Source organism: Equus asinus, chromosome 21, assembly GCF_041296235.1.
Source record: "Equus asinus isolate D_3611 breed Donkey chromosome 21, EquAss-T2T_v2, whole genome shotgun sequence".
Taxonomy (NCBI): Eukaryota; Metazoa; Chordata; class Mammalia; order Perissodactyla; family Equidae; genus Equus; species Equus asinus.
The window spans coordinates 13,563,317-13,590,477 of NC_091810.1; the positions used below are offsets into that span (position 1 = coordinate 13,563,317).

The 27,161-nt window shown below is 59.1% G+C and overlaps 1 protein-coding gene across 5 annotated transcripts in view; it reads right to left on the reverse strand.

The window, feature by feature from the left end:
- Positions 1-27,161, reverse strand: part of IQSEC1 (IQ motif and Sec7 domain ArfGEF 1) — a 352,756-nt gene that overhangs the window by 137,753 nt on the left and 187,842 nt on the right. The window contains exon 1 of one of the 5 annotated variants that reach the window (XM_070493484.1): positions 8,910-9,062. The exons of 3 other annotated variants lie outside the window; for them this stretch is intronic. In XM_070493484.1, the coding sequence (XP_070349585.1) occupies positions 8,910-8,986 (77 nt within the window). In that variant the 5' untranslated portion in view covers positions 8,987-9,062. Of the gene's footprint in view, positions 1-8,909; positions 9,063-27,161 lie in introns of those variants that run through there. One more of the 5 variants, XM_070493494.1, reaches the window with a different exon arrangement.

Here is a 27,161-nt window from a genome sequence, read left to right on the forward strand (position 1 = left end):
ATGTCCATTTGCTTTATCATATTCTCCATCTCTCTCCAAACACACACACACACACACACACACACACACACTTTGTTCCCCGGAATTGTTTGAGAGTAAGTTGCCCACTTCAAGCCCCTGCTACTTCAGAGCATCTTTCCTAAAAAACAAGGACGTTCTCTGACATCATCGCAGCACGGTTTTCAAAGTCTGGACTTTAACATTGACTCGATACTACCATCTAACCCTCCGATCTTGTTCTGTTGCCAACTGACCCGAGGATGTCCTCCAGGGAGAAACAATCCCTGATTCTTGAGCCTCTGTTACAAATCTCTAGACGGAAATGCCTTCTCAGGATGGCCTTCCCAGGAGAACGCGCAGCCTGGCCCCCTGCAAGTGGAGAAGGCAGCATGTGGACAGGCCAGCTCAGGGCCAGCACCAGCACGGTGTGGGCCCATATTGGAACCTGATGCAAAAGCAAAAATGTGCACTCCTGTGTACCCTTACCAAAATAGCCTTCTGTACTTTGAACCAAGCGAAAAGAGTTCACAAAGATTTAAGATTAAAAAAGGATTACATACACAGCACCACATAGACCCATCTCTTCACATCTCATTGTCAACCCTCCTAAACCTGGCCTGCAGGCACACAGGGCTGCAGGGCTGGACACTGCGCCCTGTGGAACGGGTCGTCATCCTTGCACAGTAACACAGGCTTGTGAAACAAACGGCCTGTCTTTACGTCCAGCTTTACCATTTTGTTTACTTGGTTGCTGAGTTTCTTGTTGCCCACTAAATCCCGCCCCCAGGCTGAGTGCCTGGCTCACCCCGCCCCCATCCCAGCCTGACCTCCACACGCCAGCCGCGTGTGCTCTGCTGAGTGTACAGCGTGTGCACACACTCTGCTCAACAGTGTCTCCCGAGAAGCCTGAGTACAGGTCCTCGTGCCCACACCCCAGAGGAAGAGCAGCTGCTGCGGCTGTCCATTTGGGCCACCAAGCAAAGTACCACAGACCTCGTTGTCCCACAGTGCTGGAGGCCGGGCATCTGAGTGCAAGGCGTCTGCAGAGCTAGGTTCTTCCGAGCCCTCTCTCCTCGACTTGTGGGTGGCCACCTTCTCGCTGTGTGCTCACACGGTGTATCAGTCAAGGTGCTCCAGAAAAAGAGAACTAATGGGACACACGCACACACACATGCGCACATATTTATTTATCATAAGGAACTGGCTCACGTGACTATGGAGGCTGACAAGTCCCCTGGTCTGCAGTCAGCAAGCTGGGGGTCTTGAACTCCAGAACTTCTAGGAAAGCTGAAGGTGCATTTCTAATCCAAATGCCAGGAGGCACAAGATCCAGGAAGAGCCGATGTTTCAGTTTGAATCCAGACACAGGAAAAAACGGATATCCTAGCAGTCAGGCAGGTGGAGTTCCCTATTAGCCTTTTTGTTCTATTCAGGCCTTCAACTGGTTGGATGAGGCCCACCCACATTGGGGAGGGCAATCTGCTTTGCTCAGTCTACTGATAAAATGTTCATCTCATCCAGAAACACCCTCACAGACACCCCCAGAATAACACCCTAATGTCTGGGCATCCCACGGCCCAGTCAACTTGATACATAAAATTAACCACTACTCATGGTCCTCCCTCTGTGTCTGTATCCTAACCTCCTTTTCTTATAAGGACATCACTGCTATTGGATTGGGGCTCATGCTAGTGACCTCATTTCACTTTAATCACCTCCTTAAAGGCCCTTTCTCCAAAAATAGTCACATCCTGAGTTACTGGGGTTAGGACCCCAACATATGAATTCTGGGGGAACACGTCACCCTGTAATGGCCCTCACAGGAGAAGGGACTCAGCTCCAAACATTCGGCCCAGTTCTTCCCTCCTCTGTGTTGGCTGGGCATTCAGAGCCCCTCGGGTTGGCATGCCCTTCCCCAGAAAGGCTGACCCCTCCGTCCGATGGCTGCCAAGACATGGCTGAGTGGATGGCCACTCAGCACAATTCCTCGCATGTGTGATGTCCAGCAATTACCGAGGGCAGAGAGCGTCAGTCTGGGAGAGCCTGGTAAGGCCTTGTCCCAGTGAGAATATTCCCCAGAACGAAACCTCCATGATCTTAGCACCTACCTCCCCCATCTTGCGGCCGCCAGAGGGAACTTGTAAAACAGAGAGGGCCACCAGGAGAGAAAGGTCACCTGTGCAGGGCTGGAGCCCCAGAGGCAAGCCCACCTGTGCTGCCCATCTTAAATGCCCTCCAGACGGGCCGGCACGCTGGCCATGCTCATGGAGGCGGCAGCCCCGTCCCACTGTGGCAGATCAAGTCCTCTCTCAACTGGGGATGGGTTCAGCTTTGGCTGCTTGATTCTTGATCTCTCACTGCTTATCTGAAGACAAGCTTCTTTAGGCCCCTGGGAGTTGGGTCAAACCGAACCTTCTGGTGTACATCTCCTCCACGCTGGCCTCTGGGCCTTGCTCTGGTCCGACGGAAGTGCCTGACCCAGGAGGACGTGCTCACAGGGGCATCTGCACTGCCCAGCACGCAGATTCCTTCTGAACAGCCCTCTCATGTGGCCCGCGGACTGGCCTCCCACAGAGTGCAGCGCTGGTGGGGCGGAGGTGTAGAGGCCTCTGTCACAGGGGGAAGCCAAGGGGTGCCTGGGGGCTGCGTCCCACAGAACCCCCCACTCTCCCAGCCCAGCCAAGGAGTGGGACCTGAGCTCAACCAAGCAGACTCCATCCTGAAACTTTACCCCTGAGTGAGGCACATGGCCCCCTCAGCCTTCCCCACAGCCGGGAGCCTGCATCTGGGGGCACAGGGCTCCTCCCTGGGCCCCGTCCACTGCCCCAGCTCCCCGCTGACCCTCTCAAGTGCCCAGGGAAGTGCCCTGAGCAGCCTTCCTGCTCTAGGTGGCTACAGGTGATTTCTGTTGCTCACCACCGAAGACCATCAGACGCAATCCTCACACCACCAGCCTCACATCCTTCTCACGCCTCTTCTGCCGTGAGTACCGCCCTCCCTGTGTCGCCAGAAAATGCTCCCCACCCTCGAGCCGGCTCAGCCCTCCTGGCCCCTGGACCCCAGCCCCTCGAGCCCGGCTCGGCCCTCCTGGCCTCTGGGCCCCGGTTCGGCCCCACGGAACCCCTTCTGGCTTTCCCGGCTGAAATGATCACTCCGTCTCTGGAATATTAACCACACTTTGTTTGACTTCGTTAACAAAAAGAAAACCCACCATTTATTCAGTGCCAGCTGTGCCCCAGGTGCCCTCCAGTCCGTGTGGCTCTCTCTGTGCCCACTGCATCAGGACGTGAGATCAGAGGGGAGCAGGGATCTGGACTCTCTGTCCGAGATGGTCCCACAGGCTCTGCCAGGCCCTGCCACCCCGGTCAGGAAGTGGAGTCTGCGCTGCCTCCTCCGGGACCAGGTGAGGACTTGGCAATGTCCCAGCAAGGAGGGTGTGATGGGCATGATGCTGCATGACCTCTGAGGCCTGGTCACGAAAGGTGACATGCCTCTACTTGGCCCTCTCTCTCCCTTTCAGGACCCAGCCACCACATTGTAAGGAAGCCCAGGCTGTGTGGGGAGCCCCGTGTGGGGGTTTCGGCTGACGGCGAGAGCGATGGTAAGGGGGCGGGTGGGTGAGGCTCCTGAGGAATGCAGCCCATCTTCAAGGGCCCCGTCGGAGGCTGAGTAGAAGGGGCCCGCCCAAACCACAGGTCCATGGAACCAGTGCTGCTGCTGTTTTCAGCTACTGAGTCTTAGTGTAATCTGTTACGCAGCCACAGCAAGCGCAGCTATTACATGGAGCCAGCAAGCGTGAAACAGTGTGGAAAACAAGCGAGGCAGGGCAGCTGGGTGGAGTCGATCGCCGGGGTCACATCGACCCCATTCCATCTCTGTGACCTCAGGCAGGTCACTTACCCTCTCAGGGCCTCCATTTCCTTGTCTGAAATTTGTCGAAAATAACAGTATCCACTTTACAAGGCTGTTGTGGGGATTAACAGAGATACCACACGTAAACATTTAGCACGCACAAATGCTCAATCAAAGTGAGTAATAATAGCAATAGTTATTATCAAAGGGCTGGCCAGCCTGGATTCCCAGTCAGCCTGACTTCAGAACCTGCGCTGGCCCCCAAGTCACAAAGCCCCAGGTCTTGCTGCCGAGCCACCCCTCGCTGGACTGAACTTCCGAGCCAAGAGCTGAGGCCGGGGCACGGACGTGTGTGCCCTCACAGCCTCCGACCGGCCCCGAATCTCTGCCGGCCCAGCTTCCTGGGCTGTGTGCTGGGAGCTGCCCGTCCGCCGAGTTCACTGCCTGTGGCCGCGGTGTGGGGAGCTCTCTCCAGCATTTCTTTGCATGTACCTTACATGCACCGGCCTGGTTACTCCCAGCACAAGTGGCCAGTGAACCTGCCCACCAGGAAATAAGCTGACAAGTGGACTGGAGCCTGAACTAGTCCTCCCCTGGAACCAGACAGGGGCATCCACAGCACGCGCAGAGGGGAGGTGCCAGAGTCAGCCTGCGGGGCGAGGGGACACACAGAGTTCCAGCCACCCTTGGGAACCTCACTGTGGAGGAGCTGGCACTGCACGGACAGGGGGCTGGCACCTGCACCCTCCACTCAGGATGCCTGGCGCCCAGCGGAGGTACGGGCGGAACCCCACACCATTCACAGGGCCCTCCTCTCCCCACCCCTCTTTCTCTCCTTTACACATTAAAATATCCTCCGGCCTTTAATATCACGTGTAGGCAAGAACATAGAGACCCGGGGACCCTCGCCCACAGCGGCTGAGGATGCACGCTGCTACCACCACTGCAGAAGGCAGTTTTGCAAAGCCCAGTAGAGCTGAGGGTACTCACCAACCACCCTGGTACAAACCCCACAGAAACGCCACACACGTGCACAAGTTGATGCCTGCGAGAGCACTCGCTGCTCCCCCGTGTGTAGTGTCGAAAAACGGGAGGCCACCCAATACATATCAACAGAAGAACAGATGTTTAAATTGGGGTGTATTTGTACGATGGAGTACTATACACTAACGAAAATGAATGAATGAGAATGATTCAGTGCAACATGGATGTCACCAATAAGATGTTGAGTGAAAAAGGCAAGTTGCACCTTGAACAGGTTTTGCACACCCATGCCCAGAGCAGCACGGTTTACAGTAGCCAAAGGTTGGAAGCAACCCAAGCGTCCATTGACAGACGAATGGATGAACAAAGTGTGGTCCATACAATGAAATATCATTCAGCCCCCAAACGGAAGGAAGTTCTGACGCCTGCTACAGCATGGATGAACCTGGAGCACATTACGCTAAGCGCAATAAAAGCCAGTCACAAAAAGACAAATACTGTGTGATCCCACGCATACGAGGTCCCTACATTCGTCAGATTCCTAGAGACAGAGAGTAGAACGGGGGCTGCAGGGGCTGGGGGAGGGGAATGGGGCGTTGTGCTTAATGGGGACAGAGTTTCAATTTGGGAAGATGAAAGGGATCATCCATTCTGGAGATGGATGGTGGCAATGGTGGCACAACACTGAGAATGTACTTAATGCCCCTGAGCTGGACACTTAAAAATGGTTAAGATGGCCAATTTTATGTTCTGTGTATTTCACCACAATTAAAAACTTGGAAAAACAAGTTGCCAATTATGACACTATGTATCTAAATTTCAAAAACATGTCAAACAATCTTTTGTGTTAGCAAAGTTACAAAAACGTGCATGGGAAATATACACACCAAAAGGCGGGCACTGCTTGGGTGTAGCTCTGATGGAGCAGGGCTGGGGTGGGCTGCCGGGGAGTCCACAGCGCCATCCACTGCATCAGGAACCGTGTATTTCTGGAGCGGGCGATGGTGATCCCACTCGCGACGTTTCCGTTGCACCTGAACTATTTCACTGGCAAGAGTATCCTGAGGTCTGTTGGGCTCTGGTGAGGGGGAGAGGGTCTGTGTCCTCCCACAATGGCCTCTGGGCCAAAGCTAAAGGGTGAGCAGGGCTGCCATCCCCCCAGGCAGAATGCAGAGGCGCCATCTCTTTCGTTTTCCGGTGGAATAGGCAGCTGTGTCCTCCCCAAGTCCCAGCCTCTGGCAGCGCTCCAGGATTATTTTACATTAATTTAAGAGCCTTAATGAAGAATAATTAACAGCTTCATGGGGGCCTGGCACACCCTGTGTTTAGAAGTGGTTAATTATGCATTGTCTGCAAAACACCCTTTTCATACTCTTAAGTTTTGGGTTGCTGTTTTAAACGATGGAATATGGCATCAGGAAAAAAAGCCAAGCGGCCTCATCCACAAAGCCTTCCTGGGGCTGGGTCTGTGTGGGCCAGGACGGCCCCCATTCCCTACGCCCTACTAAGTGCAGCGTGTGAAGTGCTTTCCTGGCGGTGACCTGCCGGTGCCCACAGGAGCTGTGGAGGAGGGCCAGCACCCTTCCCAGGCCTGGAGGGAAAGCGACTTCCTGTGCACTCTGCCAGGATGAGGGCTGACCACGGAGCCAGCGTCCTCGTCTGCCCGAGGGACTGCGTCTCCGTTATTCACAGACACCAAATGCCGGAAAGAGCACTGGCCCCTGTGTGAGCACCTCATCTGCCAGGGCGTGCAGTCGGAGCTCCTCAGCTGGCAGCGTGCGGCCCCCGAAGCCAGACTGCCTGGTGAAATCCTGGGAGTACTGACAGGCCGTGTGACTCTGGGCAAGCTACTTCTCCTGCCCCTGTCTCGGTTTCTCCCCCTGGAAAGTGGGACAATCTCATCCTCTACTCGACGGGGCCAGTATGGAGTCAGGGCTCAGGACAGCCTTCACATGTAGCAGGCGCTTGGTGAGCCTCAGCATTATCCTCACCCACTTCACCGGCCTTCCTATTCTTGCCCCCTGACATGTACCCTATGCTTCACCTTTGACCTTTTCTGAACCATTTCAGGCTTAGTCCTACCTCCCTAAGTTTGTTCATGCAATGCTCTCCGCCTGCAGTGCCCTTCCCTGTCTGGAAAAATCTCACTCTTAACATCCAGGCCCAGCTCAGATGCCACCTCCTGTGGGAAGCCTTCCTTGATTTCTCCCAGATGGCCTCCCTCACGCTGCTGGTATCTTTGCGCCCCTCTCTTTACCCCGCCATCTTTACATGTCATGGCTTGTTAGTGGATCTCTTTCCCCTTATAGGCTGCGCATGCCTTGAGAAAAGAGCACCTGCTCTGAATGAGACCCTTTCACTGTGGGCGGGGCCATGGGGCTCTCACTGCTTCCCCCTGGAGGCTGAGCCAGGCCTCACACAGAGGTGCCTCAGCCCCCGACTCCCTCCCAAAGACCCTTCCCGGGCTCCCACTGGCCCCTGGTCCTGGACTCCAGGCTCCGGGGCCCCTCTTGACTCTGTGGCCTCTCCCCGCCTCCTGAAGACCCCCGCGCTGTGAGAGCCTCTGGGCTTTCTCTAGATGCTCTTCCCCAGCTCGGAACCCGGCCTCTCCTCCACGGCCAGCACAGCAGCCACCTCCTCCGTGAAGCCCCACACCCAGTCCCGCTCCTCTGTCAAGGCTCTGACTGTGACTCTCGCCTTGTCCAGCTGGGCCCCTGTGGGGCAGGGTGGTGCCGCCTCCACCTCCCAGGACCCTGGCCTGCTGCGCGGCACCGACAGAGGGTCCATCTCAGAACAAGAGAAACCTGGTCCACACCGTGTGGCCGCCCTTGGCTGCCCGCCCTTGGGCCTTGCTCCACTCACCTGCCCCACATGGGGGCTCCACGCCCCTCTGGCAGTAGGGGTGAGGACTGACAGTCACATAAAGGGCCCCATGCTAGCAGACGCGTGATGACCAACAGCCGGAATGTTCCAGGTGCCCAGGGCTGCGAGGACGCACTCCCGGGGCAGGGCGGGGTGACGGCCCACCCAGCTGCCGAGTGGAGGACCGCGGGCGTGCTAATCAGATGCGGAGGGGCCCCTCTCCTGGCGCCCACCCAAGAGCAAGGACCTCCTTTCTGAGGCTGCTGTGAGACCCTGCGCGCCCGGCCCCCTCGGAGGAAGCCTACTAGAAGAGAAGAGGAACTCTCCCACACTTCCCCAGAGCCGCCAAGGCTGCAGACTTCACAGAGCGGGAACTCAGGAGAAGCTGATTCCCCAGAAGAGCTGGTCCCCTAACCCTTCCTCCAAGGGCTTTCATTCCACGCCGCTGAGGACGACCACGGCGACAGCTCCGCGAGGCCCTCCTGCTGGCCTGGGCACCGGCCTGTCTGGGCCAAGGTGTGTGTGTGGACAGAACACACGCAGGTGTTGTCAGGACTGTTAACGTTCAGGGATGTGGTGTCTGCAGCCCACTTCATTTCAGGGAGCAGTCCCCAAGTGCCACTACATGTCATCAGGTCCAAATCCCTAAAGATGGGGAAACTGAGGCTCAGAGAGGGAAAGTGACCTGCCCAAAGTCACACAGCAAGGGAAGGGACTTGAACTCCAGTCACCTGACCTCCAGACCAGAGATGCCCCATTCTTCCTCCCCAAATAGGCCTCAAATCCCTGTGTGGGCCAGAGGCAGTCAAACCCATTAGTCACAGGAGCCACCCAGGAGGTCGGGAGGAGTGCACTGTGGCAGGGCCGGGCTGCCCTCCCGTGGGCCAGACCTGCTGGGAAGCAAGTCTGCTCCAGGGCTGATCGCAGCAGCAAAGAACAATGAAGCGCAGAGCTTGGCCACAGAGTGCCCGGGGAGACAACTTCTCCGCAGAAAGCCTACCAGTTTCAGGGTGGGAGAGAGAGGAGGGTACAACCCAGCAGACTGGCAAAGTGACCTGCAGCAAAGTGACCTGCACGAATGCCGTTCGTGGCTGGCGGCCGAGACGCTGCCGAGACGAGGAGACCCTGCGGTCGGTCGGCAGGCTCAGGGTGAACGTCCCCTCGCAGCCCCCTACCCTGGTGGCAGAGGTCCTCCCCGGAGGTCAACGTACCTTTTATAGACTCCGTGCAGCGGCTGCAGGCACAGGAACTGCCAGTAATCCAGGCAAAACGCCTTGAACTTGAGCATTTCTGCCTTTTGGTCTCCCGCCGGACTGCCGTGGCGCCTCCACTGAGACTCAGAGAGGGGCTTGTGGGAGTTGGGAGACTGGCCGCTCCGGCCCGCCCTGGTCCGTGCCTGCCACAGCAGCCCCACTCACATGGCCAGCCCTGCCCAGCCGGCTCCTGCAGCACACGCCTCCAATACAAAGGGCCGCGCGCACAAAAGCCTAGCGACTCGCCCATGCGGCTCGCCCAGGCAGGCTCAGACTGCTGCCGTCTCTGGCGGCTGGTGCTTCTTGGGGCTCCCCGGGGGTCCCCGGGGCAAAGTGAGGCAACTCTGGCTATGCCAAGCTGTGGGGCCCCTGGCTCATCATCCCGCGGGGCCCGGATGCTGGGGCTCCTGACGGCCGCTCTGCAGGCCCCGGGGCTCCCAGTGGCTGCACCAGCACCTGGCTCGGCCCACTGGCCACCCGCCTGCCTGGCCCAGAGTGGCTGAGGCTGGGAAGACTCAGGGGCCACAGGCGGGCGGGGTAGGGGGTGGCGGGGGCGAGATGACAGACAAGCACAGGCCTCGTCTGCCAGACCGATTACGTTTGGTGGAATCCTGGTTTGGGCCGCACGAGCCAAAACTCACCACGTTGCCACATGGTGCGGGTGGGAGCAGCTCGGCTCTGAAGGCAGGCAGGCGGAGAAAGACTGACAGGGCCCCTTGCACGGTTGCCAGGGCGACGGGGACACATTGATAAAATCTAAAATGGAACCTCAATGACAGCCGCTCATTGGCTGCCAGGAGGGGACTCCTGTCGCTGGTGAGGGAGGGAGGGGAGCGGCGGGGCCGAGGGGCTGCGGCCAGCCAGGGGCCTTGTTGGGCAGGGACAGGGGAACCACAGGCAGAATGGGTGGCTCCATGGCCCTGGGACCTGGCAGTCACAGACGACAGAGCAGAACCACTGGGCCAACCCCGTCTCCTCAACTCCTGGAGGGCCCCCAGCTTCTGATCTGACCACGCCATTCCCCATTCCCTACGCCCATTCCCCACACCAGCTGCAGGGCACTTAAAATGCCCCTCTTCTGTTCCACATGCCTGGGGGCCCCTGCTGCTCTCAGACTAAAGGCCAAACTCCTGCCCCATCCCATGCCCTCCACGACCCGGCTCCTGAAACCGTCTGACCTCCTGGAGGCCCCTTCAAGTCCCCTCATCCGCCATGCCCTCTGGGCCTTCTTTGCAGGCTCCTCAGCCAGAAATGCCCTCCCCAGCGCCTCCGCATCCCCATGAGATGGTTCCTCAAACACTTCCCTGGCCACCTGAGCTCCCATTGTGCTCACCCTGTCTGACTTTCTCCACGGGACACGCCATCCTCTGCGATGATCTTGTCTATACTTGTGTATTTCTTTCCTGTTTCTCCCCACCAGCTGCAGCTCAAGAACCTCCAGGGCCAGGCCCACATCTCTCTCTGAACAGCCCACCATGAGCTCACACAACGCCCGGCCCACCACAGGGGCCCAGTCAACGTCTGGCGAACGAATGAAGGATCTTGGAGGACGTCAAAGCACAAGGCGCCCTCCCCAGCCCCGCACACTTGCCCTTCTGTACACGGGGTCCTTTGTGTGCGCAACACCGTTACAAAGCTGTGGTCCCCTCACATTCTTACAAGGAGGCCTCGCTAACCCTCCCCTGCTCACAGTGAGGAAACAGAGGCTCAGAAAGGACCCCACCCTGTGTGTGAGGGACGACACACCTGCTCAGACAGGAGCTGATGCCCCAAGGGGGCCAGGCTCTGCGCCCCGCACCAGGCTGCTGGAGTCCAGGGCTGGAGCGGAACGTGGGGCCTGACCCCAGCCCTGGGCTCGCCGGCCTCAGGAGGGTGCCCCCTGGGTCCGTCGCTGGCCATTGCGCTTCCAGAGCTGTGGTTCTCAACTAGGGGCGATTTTGCCAGCACCCTCTCCATGCCAGGGACAATCAGCAATGTCTGGAGGAAGTTTTGGTTGTCACAACTGGGAAGGGAGGTGCTATGACATCTGGATGCTGCTAAGCATCCTACAGGATGACCCCTGCCACAAAGACTGATCCAGCCCCAAATGTCGGCAGTGAGAGGTCGGGAAACCCTGCTCGATGGGGTAATCCTCCCTCGGAAACGTCCTGCTGTGGATGGTTAGAGCTGGAAGGCGCTCAGAGTGGGCCAGGCCAAGCTCCTCATTGTGCCCACGGGGAGCATGTGGCCCAGCAAGGGGACGGGGCACCCCCAGCACCAGCAGAACGGGCTCGGGCTGGGCACCGGATGCCCACATCCAGGGCTGGGCAGAGACGAGCCACTGGACAGCTGGGCTGATAACCGCTGGGCCGGTGAGGAAGGAGACCGATGAGCCCATCTCCCGAGGCAGTGCGGGCCAGGCCAGCCACCCGCCCCGCCCCGGGACAAGCACATTAGCTTCCCTCGCACGACTGTGGCAGAGGAAGCCGGCTGTGCCTTTGAAAGGAGGCAATTCCTGGCTGGGACCTTTGTTTCTGGATTCCCAGGCTGTGAACGGGCCTCCAGAGCCTCTGTGGGGCGGGCCTGGTTGGAAGGCACCTCCTCCCCTAGAGCCCGGGAGCCGGGCTTCTCAGAGGCACCCCAAAGCCCCAGAGCCAGTGCCGCCGCTCCTAGACAAGGGCACAGAGGCCAGGGGGTGGGGGGAGTAGGTGGGAGCCCTGGGTCCTGGTCCTGGGTCTGCATCACACTCCTCTGGTCTCCAGGTCTCAGTTTTCCTCATCTGTGAAGTGGGAACACTGAGCCTGGCTCTGCCTTGTCCCAAGGCTGCTGCAGCGCCAGAAGTCAGGATATGTGTGACGGCCAGATCACAGGGACGGGGGCAGAGCCCATTAAGCACCCGCCTCTTTGCTGATCTTCAAACGTGCCCAGCGTGCTCCACCGCAGGACCCTTGCTGTGCCCCACCTGGATGCTCTTATTCCAGACAGTCATGCGGCTCATCCCCTCTCTTCCTGGTGTCTGGTTAAATGGTGCCTCCTCTGAGAGGCCTTCTCTGACTACCCTCCCATCACTCCTTATCCTCTTTATCCTGACTTATTTTTCTTCAGAGCCCTTATCACCACCTGACAGTTTACATTAAACCCCATCCCTTTACCTGCTTGCTGCTGGCTCCCCGCCTGACACGGCGGTTCTGCAAGGGCAGCAGGCCTGCTCCCTGCGGTACCTTGAGTGCCACACACCCGGGAAATACAGGCTGAGCAGAGGAGGGGAAGGAGAGAGCCCGGGCCCTGCTGTCACTGCCCTGACCCCCAGCTCGGTCATTCAGGGCTGCGAAGGCACTGGGTCCTCGGCCAGGAGGTCAGTCTCAAGGGGTGGTGGTTACTGCGGCCAGTCTCTGACCATGACCAGCTGCCCAGTCTGACCAGAGCTGGGCCTGGGTCAAACCTGACCGCCCCCAGCTGGACACTCAGGGACAGGAGCCCCTCCCACCCTCCCTTCACTCCAGAGCCTTCCCACACCTGGCCCTGAGCTGGGTGCCCACTGGCCGGCTGGCAGAGTGGACAGAGCAGGTGGGGCCGCACTGCCAGCCACAGCACAGGTGGCTTCAGAGAAGCCAGCACTCAGCAGCTTGCAGGGGTTCCTGAGCCTCTCACGCAGGGGCCTATCCGTCCTGTTTGGACACCCGCAGACCTGACGGCAGCCCGGGCCAGCTGGGGAGCCTGAGTGTGCAAGTGTGTAGGAGTGTGAGCGTGTAATCACGTATGTGCTGAAAACTGGGTGTGGCTGTGGGCGTGTGTGAGCCTGTGTGTGAGTGATGGTGCAAGGGTGTGCACGAGGGACTGAGCAGGCGAATGTTTTGGAGTCTGTGTGTGTGACTGTGCAACCACAGAAGGAGGAACTGTGGGATGAGCAGGTGTATACACGGGGGCCAGGAGTGTGCGACAGCGTCGGGCACTGTGCGCACCAGGATCTGAGTTCAAATCCCAGCTCTGCCCACCAGCCAAGAAGCTGAGCAGGCGGCTTCTGTGAAGCGGGCGAACAGCGGCTCCGAGCGTCCCGAAGACACAGGCCCGTCGCTCTCACAAATGCACACACGAGGTGAAGACCACACGTGGCTGTGCAGTGTCCGCGTATGGATTATGCGAGCGTGTGAGCATGCATGAGCACACGTGTGCACAACCCAGCTTGCCATCCTCACGGGCGCACCCTGGGGGCTGCCCAGCCCCGAGCTGGCCAGGGAGCCCCGCCCAGATGGCAGCCCCTTGCCCCTTCTTGCAGCTCCAAGGATTCCCAGCTGGTCCCCGGGACCACCCCATCCCGCAGAGCGCCTACCGCCCCAGTCCTGAGGGCCAGGCCCCGCTTGATGTCCCCAGTGCGGGGCTCGCCGCCTTGTGAGTCTCCTTCCAGGTGGGTTCAGAAGCCCACCCAGAGCTCCTCAGCAGGACTCTGCCCTGCCCGACCCTCTGCCTCACCCCTTCCTTGCTCTCTGACCACACCCACCCTTCGCAGGTCCTCACAAAGAATGCCCTTTCCTGGGAGCAGCTCAGCTCTCGCCCCCTAAACGGGACCACCAACTTCTAGCCACCTCTACACTGCAGCCCAGGCATCCCCTCCGTCCCAACTCACGTGGCTACGCAGAGCACGGCTCCCCTTGCCAACCCTGCTCTGGGACCAGCTGCTAGAGCGGAGCCATGGGGACCTCCATCCAGGGCACCTTCCTCGAGGCCACAGTCTCCAGCCCTTTCTGGTAAGAACAGAACCCTTTCTTCTAAGGAAACATCAAGACACATGAGGGCAGAGACCCTCAGACAACCCGCTTCTACCAAGTACAGTCAGAAAACCAATCGAAACCACCGGCGTCTCCTTGGGGCTGCATGCTTGGTCGCCAGGGGAACCACAGCTGTAGGGTGGTCCCCGGGGAGATCACCAACCTGGGATCTCAGAGGAACTGTCACCTGAGCCTTGCTCTTTGCAGGGGACTTCAGCTGAGCCCTGGTTTGGGGGGGCCTCTCCTGGCTGTACTTGTTCTCAGGGGACATGTCAGCCTCCGGTCCCTGGGGGAATCTTAGGGTCAAATGGAGAGGCTAATATCCTCTGATGGCCTCTGGGGGCCCACCCTGGGTGCCAAGAGAAAGAGCGGGCCCAGTGGTCCTCAAGCAGGCCCGGAGTAGAGGGAGCGACAGTACCTGCAGTGGTCAGTGGAGAGGCTGCTCCCGGCCTCCAGAGAGCTCCTGAGGTGGCAATGTGAGACAGGGTGACCAATGACCCCACAGCACACGCCCTGGGGGCTGTGCCAGCTCAGGCCACACTGGGTCAGGTCCTGGGGTAGGTGGGCAGCCCTGGGCAAAGCATGTGTCCCCCAAATGCAAGAAACTACATGCTTTCGTCCTCCAATGGGCCAGCGTTTTGCGTTGTCACTATTCTTTATTTTAGCCATTCTGACAGACGCGGAGTGGTGTCTCACTGTGGTTTAGTTTGCATTCCATTGGCAGCTAATGATGCTGACCATCTTTGCGTGTGTTTATGTGCCATCTGTATTTCTCCCTTGATGAGGTGTTTGCCCATGTGCACCTTCGTTTTTAAAAGCTCCCAAGTGGGTCTAATAGGGAAGCAGCCAACCCTTGGGGCCTTCCAAGCTTAGAAAGTTGTCAGTTTTAAAAAGAACGCATTTGCTGCTGTAAGAATTCCAGGCACCATGTGGTTTCTGGAAGGAAGATCTAGAGGGCCCTGGGGCAGGGTGTGGCTGTCCCACGTAGCTCTGAGCTGTTGTGTCTCGGGCCAGAGGACGGCCTGCCTCGCTTGCTCCTGAGAAGGAACAGAGGAGAAACAGAGACCAGGGGTAGAAAGAGGGGAAGGGAGGCACTGGTGGCCGTGTGGCACGTGATGGGACCCCTGCGCATAGCCCCCTGCCGCGGGGAGTCAGCCCCAAGCCCACAGGAGCTTCTACGAGTAGGCTTGTTTGTAGAAAGCGGCGGGTGGTTGAGTCCTGTCTGGGGTGAGGGCACGACCCGGGAGGGGGCCTGCGGCAAGGCGGCTCCAGATTGTCACAGGCCCGAGTGGGCTTATTCGTGGAATTGACCTCAGTTTCCAAGGGCAGGGGAGGCGGCACACCTCCGTTATACTCTCCTCCCTCTTACTAAACAAGTAATACAGACTCACGGGATCGGCTGTGGAAAATAACAGCGCACACAACCAGGAAAGTAAAATCACCCACATCCCCACTCCCTGGGAGTCACCAGTGTCGCTATTTGGGGATATTTTCTGGCCGTGCCCTTGTCTAAACGCATGCCTATGACTGGGTGTCTATATGCTTTTTGTTACACAAAAATATGCTCTGTTCTGTAAAAATGTGTACCCCCCACTTCTCTCAAGGGTGTTTTTAGGTCTTCAAACCTGCCTCCATGTCACCCTTCGAAAGCTGTTGGGATCCGGCGCTGCCCCACCCGGGCCCGGCGGCTGTTGGCCTGGTTCCCGCTCCGTCTCCCGGTAAACAGGGCCGCGGGAGCGCCCCATCAATGCGGTCTCTGTGCACAGCCGCAAGGTGCCTTTGGGACCCATTCCTGGAATTTCTGGGTCACAGGGCGGGAATGTTTTCACGGCTCTGGGTACACATGATGCTGACCCAAGAGGCCGGACCGACACAGTAGTGGCAGTGCTGGCAAGCGCTGGCCATTGCCAGGGCTCCAGAGGTTTCTCTGTTTGGGGAGGAGATGAGGGCACCATTCTATCCCATGCTTCCTCCGCGCCACGCCCACACGCATCTGCTATGAGACGTGTCACAGGTGTCACGTGAGCAACTGGGCCCAAGTCCGTGCTCCTGAGGGCTCTGCCAGGCTGCCGGAGAGAGAGCATCTGACGGTGAGGGCTGGGCTGGGGCTCACCCCTCGGCACTGCCCTTAAGCGTCAGAGTGGGGCTGTCATCCTGCCTCTTGGGCTCCAGAGGCGGAGATGCAGAGAAGGTAAGGGATGGCACCAGGACTTGAGCCCAGAAAAGCCTCTCCCCACGCCAGGCTGCCTGTCATCTGGTCTGCCATGCATTCCCGAGGGGCGGGCTATTTGCCCAGTGTCACACAGCCGGTGCCACACAGACCCACTGGGGCTTCCAGTCTGGTCTGCCTCAGTTCCCGCCGCTTTCTCTGTGAAACGGGATGATCTTCCTGCTGCAGACACCACAGAGAGGCTCCTGGGAGCTGAGAAACCGGCTGGATGTTCGGAGCTGCAGTGCTGGCTCAGCCTGGCTGTCCTGCCCAGGCCCCACACCCCCCAAGGCCTCCCTCTGGGAAGGACACAGAGGGCTCCTACCCAGTCACCCTCCGCCTTCCTGTCCTGGCTCTGGGCCCCAGACCGCCCTGTCCGCTGGCCCAGGGGCCCCACTGGCCGGCACAGTGAGGTGATTGTCCCTAGGCTGGCCTCCACGCCCCTCCATCCTGCCAGGGTGCCCTCCCCAGGAGCTCAGCCCGAGTCTGGAAAACTCCCTGCGGTGGGGGCGGGGGGCGGGTGTCTCTGCACGGCCCCCTGGACAGAGGGGTGGAGAGAGAGCTCAGGGCAGCCAGGCAGGGGGCCTGGGGTGAGACCTGAGGGGCATCTCATCCCTCTCTGGGTCTCAGTTTCCCATCTGCACTGAGAGGAGGTTGTCTAGAGAAACAGTTAACTTTGGCAGTGGGGGTCTCAGGCCCATTCATCCCACCTGCTAACCATGCAGCCCCCACGTCATGCCGGCCTCCCAGAGCCCAGTACTGACTCATGTCCCCTCACAACCACCTTGAGACCTGAGATGCTCTTATCCCCGCTCTGCAAATGAGGGAACTGAGGCTGCTAGACACGGTTGGAGGCAGTACTCGGAGCGCAGGGCAATGCAACAGTGAATAAGACAAGCGCAGCGCTGCCGTGTCAGAGAGCGGTAGGCCAGAAAGGCAGCTGAGCCACCAAGGCCACTCCCACCAGCACAGACAGGAGGGGCAGGTGTGTGGAACGGTGGGGCGGGGGTGGAGGGGGGCGACCCTTGGACGCTAGTCAGGAGCAGCGCTGAGGAAGAGGTGATAGCTGACCAAGGTCTGTGCAACGAGCAGATACCAGATCAGGAGGAGGGGGTTCCATGCTAGGGATCCAGGCCGGGGCCCCAGCGTGGTGTGGGGAGAGCGCAGGGGGTGGGGGTGGGGGGCATCTGCTGCAGGAACAAAGGTCTGGCTGGAAGACGGAGGCCTGCCGAGACCCCAGCACCCGGCTCCAGCGTCCCAGCTTCTTCTGCGACCCGCAGGTCCCACTGGGGGTTCTCTTCTCAAGGCAGAGGCATCAGCCAAGGGTGGCCAGGGTCTGGGGCAGCGGGCGAGGCACATCCAGCCCCTCCTGGCTCGGGGAGTGGACTGAGGCCTTGCCATGTGGCTCGGAGCCCAGCCGAGCCTGTGCCCCACTGCCTTCTGGCGCCGTGTCCGGAACTGCCACGTCCTGTCGTTCCCAGGCCCGACTCGCTGACAGGAGGGAGGAGATGCGGGAGGGGAGGGGTGGGCTGCAGCCCTCCCAAACCTCGACCACTGGCCTGCAGGACCCACAGGCACTGCCTCGTCTCCAGGGCAGACGCAGCTCCAAGCACACCCAATGAACCCCTCGCCCTCCTGCAGGTCCTGCCCAGGTTTGCAGCCACACTCAACCACGCATCAGGCTCTTCAGGAGCGAACGGAACTTCACGTAACTGTCGGGCCTGCCTGGGGAGCTACAGCTCCCTATCCCCACCCATTGTACAGACAGAAGACTGAGGCTCAGAGAGACTGAGCCCTGTCCGCAGCCTCTCAGCTGGTAAGAGCCCCCTCAGATCCTGACCTGGGTCAGAGGGCTCTGTCACCTGCCTTCTGCCCCGGGGGCCCCCCCCGCCATCCACAGTCGCCCCAGCTGACCTCACCCAGGAGAACATCCTGACCCCGCCCAACCAGGAGGAGGATTGCTGATTCCCTGAGGGTGCCCTTCCACTGGCAGGGTCCCTTCAGATGTCTAGAAAACAACCCAAACCCAGCAACTTACACATTTTTAAAATTTAATTTTTAAAAAGTTAACACACGCTCATGGTTCAAAAGTAAAATAAAAAAAAAGTCAAGTGAAAAGTCTCGCTCCCAACTGTCCCACGTCCGCCAAGATCCCCACCGCAGGGAGTCCCTGTTCTGTTTCTTGGGCATCCTTACAGAACCGCTTTACGCAAACAGAAGCCGGGCACACACAGGTGCACCGCTGTGGGCCTCACACACGTGCACGCCGTCTCCCTCTCTTGCTCTTCACACAAAGGTCGCACCCCGGACACACAGCCCTTGCCTCCCCCTGACCACACCTCCGGGAGCTCGTCCTCAGGCCCAGGCACAGCTGTGCACGGACTGAGGACTGAGGCAGGCGAGTGGGTGGCCACGGCTCTACGGACCCCTGGGTGTGCGGCTGAAGGGCAGCTCCCTTCTGTGCAGGGTGAGCATTGGGGGCTCCCCAGCCAGAGCCCCCGACCCTGGAACAGCGGGGAGGGCACGGTGAGCACTTCCTGGAGGCAGCGCCTCCCCTTCCACACCCGATCCGGGGCCTATGGGATGACACCCCAACCCACAGACACACTTTCAGACCCTGTGACCTTACAGAGCCAGACAAATATCTACATAAGACAGAACTTTACCACCACGTGAGCGTGCACACACACATGCACACGTGTGTGTGTACACGCATAAACAGGCACACTTGCAACCTCCACATGCATGAATATACACATGATTGTGTGCGTGTACAAGCAAGACCCTCCAGCAAGCCGCTGGGAGCACCCGGCTGGCCTCAGATGACAGCCCAGGCTTGCAGGGTGAGCAGAGTCGGGCCCCACACTCACTCAACTAGCATGTGACAGGGAGCTCGGCCCAGGTTCCCCCACTGAAGGCCAGGAACCCGGACGGCTCAGGTCAACCTTCCTGAAAACTAGCTGTGTAGACTCATTTCAGTTAAAAGAAAGTTAAAAGCAATGAACTTTTCAAGAACCTACTGCAAGCCTGGCCCTGGGCTAGGTGCTTTCACACAAACCTCGTAGGGAAACTTGGCTTGATGTGGCAGTGGCAATGAGGTCACCACGTACCGAGTGCCCACTGTGTGCCGTGTGGCCCGTGGCCTCTGGACCCCCCGGGGTCAGGGCTGTCCTCACCCCACCTCGCAGGGGAGCGAGCCAGGCCCTGAGAGGGGAAGGGGCTTGTCTCCAGTCACACGGCAGGTGAGGGCACCCAGGCACTGTCCTCGACGGCTGGCCAGGCTGGACGGCGGAGAGGGCGGGGCAGAGGGAGAGGAGGGGGCCGGGTCTGTGCAGCGGTCGGGGGCCTAGCCTGCAGCAGGAGGCCGACCCCAGCCCTGTGTCGGGGACCCTCCCTCGAGGCTGCAGCAGGGCTGAGGCCTTAGTGGGGGCCTGGGGGCAGAGCTCAGGGGACCCCCAGCCCTTTGGTCCCTGGGCTTTGGAAGAACAGGGGCCCTAGCCCACCCACTCTGTTCGTGAGAGGGAGGAGCTGGGGAGGAAAGCTCAGTCTGAAGGCCGCAGTGTGGGGGCTCCTACTCCAGGGCGGCAAGACGCCGTCACAGCACGCTCTGTTCCCCAAGCGGCTGGTCTCCACGTGGGACATGGCGCACTCTCCCGGCAGATGGCAGCAGCCCTGGCAGAAGGCCTTGGGTGCCCTTGGACCATGGGGCAGGCTGGTGGCTGCAGCAGAGCGGGGAGAATCTGCTCTCGGCCAGCTGGGTAGGGCTGAGCCCTGGGGTGCAGGGCCGAGTCGGGGGATGGAGGGGCAGCGTCCTCATCAGGGCACGAGAGTGGGGGTCAGTCCCAGCCTCTGACCTCCCCACCCCAATCTACAGAGTGAACTGAGTGCTCCCCAGCTCCTCCCCGGCTGTCCCACAGGAACCTCCTGCACCAGCAGCCCACACGCAGGGGCCTCATCCGGGTGACGGCACAGCCACCCCCCTGGATGCCCGAGCCAGACCCCAGGGCACCGTGGTCTGCCTGCTTTTGATGCTTTCTTCTCCCTCACCGCCCCCCAGCCTCAGCAGCCCTCAGTGGGCACTCTTGTCACTCTGCTTGGTCAGCTGCTACGGCCTCCCCATCAGAGCCCCTCCAGATTTTCCCATCGTGCTGCAGCCCACCCAGCCTGGGTCTGGCATGGGGGCGCCCTCTGGACAGTGTTTTTCAGATGAAAGAGAGAGACAGAAAACTCCAGGCTGAAGGAGACAATGTGGGACATCCTTCACTCACTCAACAAACACTGAGGGCTCCTTCACCAGGCTGGCCTCTCTCGAAGGCCAGCACAGGGCCACCCCCTCTGTGCAGCACCCAAGGGCTCTGGTGCCCCGTCAGCACAGAGACGTCTGCAGAGCAGCCGCTGACTCCAGTGCTCCTCCAGGCCCGGGCACCCAGCAGTGGGCCAGGCTGGTGTCAGTCTGCTGGGAAAGCCTAGTGGCAAAGGCCTAGAGGTGGACACGAGCTGGGCACGTGAGGCACAGGAAGGAGGGGGTGCGCCGGGAGGGAGGGAGCAAGGGCCGGTGTGGGGTGGCTGGCAGGGACAGGAGACCATGCCATGTCAGCAAGACGGATGTGGCCTAGGACAGGGGGCTGTGGCCCTGCTGTCCCCAAACCTGACTGCGCTCCCTGGCTTTCCACGGATGGGCTGGGCGGCCCTGGGAAGAGCCCTGCCCTCTCTGGGCTCACGTCCCTGTCTCGACCTGGGGCTTTCTGGCAGGGACACCTGTCCGAGGCTTGGTGACAAGCCATGGGTCCGTCTACGGAACAAGGACAGAGGGAGAGGCAGAGCCACAAGCACAGCCTGACTTGAGAAGGCTGCTGGAAAGGAGGTGCCTGCACATCCACCCAGGGCCCCGGGGTTCGGAGACTCCTCAGCCCAGGCTCCAGGAGGAAGCGGCAGCCCCGAGAACAGGAGGGGCGCACTCGCAGAGTAAGACTTGGTCCAGGGAGCACAGCTGAGCCCCGGACCCAGACCCAGACTCCCCAGGTCTGAACCCACTTCAGGCCAGGGGGCCTGGAGATGAGCTCTGTGCCTCCCGGGGCCTCAGTCTCCTTTCCTACCGAGGGGCCTCCAAGCCCCGCTCTGCCTCCAGGGAGCTCTGAAACTAGGAAGTCCGGGGACAAGGGTGAGGGTGGGTCCTATCAGAGGCCGAGCCCCAGGCCCTCGTCCTCGCTGAGAAATGGCTCTGGCCTGAGCACCCCTGTGTGTTGTCTGCGGTCATCTCTGTGCATCCTGACCCGGCCTCAGTGGCTGGAAATGGCCCATTTCACAGATGGGGATGTGGGGACATGAGCCAGCAGACCGGGCCTGCCTGCCTCACAACTCTGCCGCCGCTCCCACACTCTTCCTCCCCAGGGAGGCTGGGCGCAGCCGCGAGCGCCTACCCTCCTTTCAGACGCGAGGTGGATCTGAAACAGATGAGGCGTCTTCTCGGGTAACACACGATGCCCCAGGCAGCTTTCTCTTTTTTCTTTCTTTCTTTTTTTTTTTCAAAATATATACCACTGGGAAAAGAGGAAAAATCAAACAGCAAGAGAAAAGCTTCTTGTTTATAGGTCCCAGTTGGATGAGAAAGAGGGACATACAGCAGCCTGGGGGTCGGGGGACAGCTGGACCCCCAGCCTCAGGGGTCCTGGGGACATACCCAGACACGGCGCCACAAGCACTCTCCTCCCCCCAGAACCTGGCACTCAGTCAAGGACTCGGGGCTCTGTGCTGGGCCAGGGGCAGCTGCCCGGCCGAGGGCGCCCCTCTGGGGCCTAGCTGTGGCTTCGGTAAGGGGGCATCTGCCCACTATGGAGTTGAGGCCACCAGCTCGGCCTATGCTGCTCTCTAACCCCAAGTGTGCCCAGTGCCTGTCTCCAGCCTCGGTTTACGGCCCCCTCCCAACACACACACATTCAAAGCCCCTCCTGAACTCCCAGGGCAGTGGCCCAGCCCACCCCCATTGCCCAGCTCGAGGGCCCAGGGCAGAGGCAGGCCGACGGGCACATGGCCTCCTCCAGGCCACGGAGGTAGTCTCAGGAGTGGCCAGGAGCCCCAGGGCTGACCAGCAGGGTGTGAGGGTTTCTGAGGGAGCACAGCCCAGAGGGAAGGCAAGCCGGAGACGGCGACAAGAGTGTGGGAGCCCCTGGATCCAGCCCCGGGGCTGTTCACGGACAGTAACCACTAACACAGCAACTGAGTCTCTGTTCTCTGCCACCCAAAGACCCCTGACTGATGCAGCCCCTCGGCCAGCCTGGCTTACTGCCCCTCCCCAGGTGTACACGTTCCCTAAGTCCCCGAGTGACCTGAAGCCCCTCCCTGTGCAGCGAGGATCCAGGGGAGGAAGGCATGAGAATGACGTTCATAGGCTGCAGATCCACCACGCGCTGTACCACCTCACGGAATCCTTATGGTCACCCTGCAAAGCTAGGATCGTTGACCCCATGTTACAGAAAAGGAAGCTGAGGTTCAGAGAGGCTGTCATCTGTCCCAAGTCACACAGCCACTGGGCGGCAGATAAGGGGTTCCCTGAGAGCTCCTTGGGGGGTGCTGGGTCTCGTGGTGGGGGTACTGGAAAAGACCCTGAGTACCCCACTCCCTCGGCCCCCATCTCTGCTGGGACCCCCGCTGTTGGGGAGCTCCTCCGGGGTGGTCCCCTCACTCAGCAGCCCTGGAGACAGTCAGGGACTGAAGCTGGACCAAGGATGGGGCGTCTGAGGGACTCAGGAGGTGCCTGCAGCCGTCCCCATGGGAGTAGGAGAAGCCAGTGCTTCTCCCTTGTTTGATAACGCAGAGGAAACGTGGGGAAGACGCCCCGTGTCATCTCGGGCTGGCAAGCACTGCGAGACGGGCTGCACATTTCAGCGAGGGCCGCAGTGATTAAGATTGCACCGCTTCCCTTATTAACCATTCCAAACAGACGCCGGGACCGTCTTGACGAGCGACCAGGAAGGAAACCGCCGAGGCCAACAGAACGTCCTTCGATCAGCCGTGCTCCGACTGGCCGCCCTCTGAGCTTCCGGGCTGCCCGGTGGGCCTTCACCAGTGGGTGTCTCGTCCCTCTGAGGTGCGGCCAGTGTGACTGGAGATGGGGAGACACGGGGTGTCTCTGGAGCAGGCCCCAGGTCCTTGGAGTCCTCATGTCCTCAGGTCATTCCCAGGAAATTGGACACACAGGGGAGGGAAGGCCAGAACCCTTCAGAAGGGGTCAGTCACGCGAGCCTGGCCCCTGAGACACCAGGTGGGCCGGGCCCTGAGCTGACACCACACCCACTGGCTTTGACCCCACAGCCCTGGCCTCACTGGCCGTGTGTAGGCTCTCCTGGAACCTGTGATGAGTCCATTTGCCTAAAACCAATTCACTGAATAGTCAGTCCGCAGGACGACAAAGCCATCAGGAGCGCTCGCTTCCCTTAACCTTTCAGTTTTGGTTGGCTGGGTTTCATTTTTGTCTTCAAAATGGCATTTGAAGGAATGTTCAGTTTGTGTCCGTCTCAGCTCCTGCTGCTGGGTAGGAGGCTGAGAAGGGGGGCCGGAGGGGCCGGGAAGAATGAGGTGACCGTATTATCACCCACGTAGGTGGCACTGGGCAGAGGCTGGGCGTGGGCAGCGGACGTCAGCAGGTACTCAGGCAGGCCCAACCGAGGGGCCCCTGGCTGGGGCTGCCCTGGCTCTGGGAGGGGCTCTGGGCACAGTGGATGACACCCTGCTCCTGAGTCTCAAACTCAGGGCTGGAGGCCAACGAGGCCCTAGCTGGCCACAAAAGGGGCTTGTGATGCCTTCCTCAGGGGAGGAGGCCGGTCCCAGAGCCCCTGTTGGGGTTCAGCCCTCGGCCCAAGGGGTCAAGGGGTCTCAGCTGTTAGGGAGTAGAGGGCAGCAGAGGTTGGTGACCACACAGGCCTCCCATGGAGGGACCGAGACTGGGGGGGTGGTCACTGGCCTTTCTGTCCCACAGTCACCAGGAGTGCAGTCCCCCAGACCCACCTGCCCCTGGCCTTTTTTTTTAATTAAAAGTTTTATTTTGAGATAATTGTAGATTCACCTGTAGTTGTTAAAAATAATACAGAGAGATCCTGTCTACACTTTCCCCACTTTCCAGTGGGGCCATCTTGCAAAACTATAGGACAATATCACCACTACATTGCTGACACTGTACCGTCCACCATCTTAGACAGAGTTCCCATTTATTCCTCCTCATGTGCGTGTGTGCATGTGTGTGTTTAGTTCCATGAGGTTTTATCACATGTGCAGGGTACATCAAGATGCACAAGAGTTCCATCCCATGAGCATCCCTCGTCCAACACCCCCTCTTTATAACCCAAACGTTGCATACACCCTCCTCTGTTCTGAAATGAAGTTCATGAATAATATGATCTATCCACACACTTATTTTACAACAAAAATCAACAGAATGTCCTAATTGTGACAACACAGAGAGAAAAGGAGGAAAGCAATTGATAACAAAGTGACCAGTAATTGGCACGTCAGTGGTGGGCACAGCTGCCTCTCAGGGCATAGTGAGGAGGTCAGCTGCCTGCCTCTGTGACAGCAGCTACAACCCAGATGGACACAGAGGTTTGCGGGCAACTCAGGGATGCCGCCCTTGGTGACAGGATGCTCTGAATGGTGACAGCTCTTGGCAGAGGCCCAAATGTATTGAGGTCTGATCCTCCCTTGACTGTGAGAAGAGCAGTCGCATTCCTGGAAAACTCAGTGTATATTAAGATCGCAGGAAACGCACTTGTGGTTCAGACGTCAAACAGCATGAGGTCCGGGGCTCAGACAACCACGTGTGGATTTTCCCCTCCATGAATACCTGGCGAATGTCGTCAGTTCCTGGCTGTGCAGTCCTGCCCCCACCCCATAGGCTGTTGGCTTTCCTGGCCCCCATCCACCAGCCATCCTCTGTGGATCCCCTCGGAGCACCCACCCACATCTCCCCGACCCGAGGAGCAGTGTGGCCCTGCTGAACTTCTGCAGCACATGCCCTCTGCTCCCCAGCCCCGCAGCTCGCCCTGTGTCGTCTCCCCCTGGGCAGCAGCTGCTGCTCCCCAGGCTCCATCCCGGGCCCAGTGTTAAACAGATGCTAATAAATGTGCCCAACAGAACTAATCTCGATGGAGAGTCAGCCAAGGTGACAGTGGAAAAGCCTCGATGAGCAGGCTCCTGGAGGCCTGCTGGGTCTTCATCTTGGGGTGCCCCAGGACCAGTGCTGCCAGTCTCCCCTCCCCTGCCACGGCTTTGCTTCCTCCATGGGGACCTGCTGCCAGCAATGAGTCAGGACTTCCCACCAGAGACTGTCACTTCTCTCAAGGGCTAGCTAGTCACCATGTCCCCAACTGAGCCTTTAATTGGCGCAAGTCCAGAAATGCAAAGCACCGACTGGAAACCAACCTGCTCGGTATAACTGGCTGGGCGGTGGACGCACCTCAGTAATAAAGCACATATGGAACTGCGCTGGAAGGACCCAAAGAAACTGGACATAGCTGTGGCCTCTGGGCAGAGGGACAGGGAGGGAGGCAACTTTGCACTGTGTACAGACATGTGGGTGAACCGCCTCTCAATTATATGAATAAATAAAGGACAAAAAAAGATGAAAGTAGTACTCGTGTGATTAAAAATTTTTGAGCACCTACGGCATGCCAGGCACCACCAAGGACCCAGCTCCCTGGCTACTCACATCCTGTTGGACTGGGCTCTGGGTGAGGAACTCTGACAGAGGCACTGGAGGCCCAGGCAGACCCAGGCCTCCCGAGTCGATGCCGGGGTCCTCGGGGCGGAGTGGAGCACCAGGAGAGCAGGCGGCTGAGCTTTGTCACTCACGCCTGCCTTCATTCCAAAGGGCTAAGTCAAAACAACAACGAGATGCCACTTCTTGCCATGAGGACGGCTATTACTAAAAGACCAACAAAACAAAATAGCAAGTGTTGGCGAGGATGTGGAGAAATTGGAACATTTGTGCCCTGCTGGCGGGAAGGTAAGAGGGTGCAGCCGCTGTGGAAAACAGCATGGAGGGTCCTCAAAAAGTTAAATGGGGGCTGGCCCCAGGCCGAGTGGTTAAGTTTGCGTGCTCCGCTGCAGGCGGCCCAGTGTTTCGTTGGTTCGAATCCTGGGTGCAGACATGGCACTGCTCATCAAACCACGCTGAGGCAGCGTCCCACATGCCACAACTAGAAGGACCCACAACGAAGAATATACAACTATGTACCGGGGGCTTTGGGGAGAAAAAGGAAAAAAATAAAATCTTTAAAAAAAAAAAGTTAAACGTAGAGTCACCGTACGACCCAGCAATTGCAATTCTGAGTATTTATCCAAGAGAACCAAAATCAGGGACTCGAGGAGACATCTGGACACCCGTGTTCATGGCAGCATTGTTCACAACAGCCCAAAGGGGCAGCAACCCAAGTGTCCATCGACAGAGGACTGGATAAACAAAATGTGGCCCATCCACACAAGGCAATACGATTCAGCCTTAAAAAGGGAGGAGATTCTAACACCTGCTACAACATGGATGCACCTTGAGGACGTTATGCCAAATGAAATAAGCCAGTCACAAAAAGACAAATGCTGTCAGGTCCCACTCGTATGAGGCCCCTAGAGCAGTCAGATTCCTAGAGCCAGAAAGTAGGATGGAGGTTGCCAGGGGCTGGGGAGAGGTGAGGAGTTGGTGTTTCATGGGGACAGAGCTGCAGTTTGGGAAGACGGAAAAGTTCAGTGGATGGATGGCAGCGACAGTTGCACAATAATGTGAATGTGCTCAATGCCACTGAACAGGACACTTAAAAATGGTTAGAATGGTCGATTTTATGTTATATGTATTTTACCACAAGTTTGAGAGAAAGGTGATTGGTGCCTTGCCAGGCCAGAGCCTGAGGGCTGCCGGGAGACGAAGGCAGGGCCCTGCACAGAGGCTCCCAGGCTGGGGGGGCAGGCAGAAGCAGGTGGACGGGGACAACAGAGGGGCCTGCGCTGTGGAAGGGAGGACCAGGGACGCGGGAGCTCAGCGAGGGGACCAGCTTGCCGGGGGTCCAAGAAACAGGCGTGAGTTGGGGCTTGAGATCTGAGGCGAGGGGGAGAAAGGGCAGAGGAACCAGCATGGGCGGGAGTGTGGCAGCAAGCCCTCCTCCAGGACAGCGCAGGATGGCACAGGGGCCTCGCGGCCTTATTTATTGCGTGTCCTCAGTCCAGACTGTCAGCTCCGTGTGGGCAGGGCCCGGCCTGGCCCATTTACAGGGA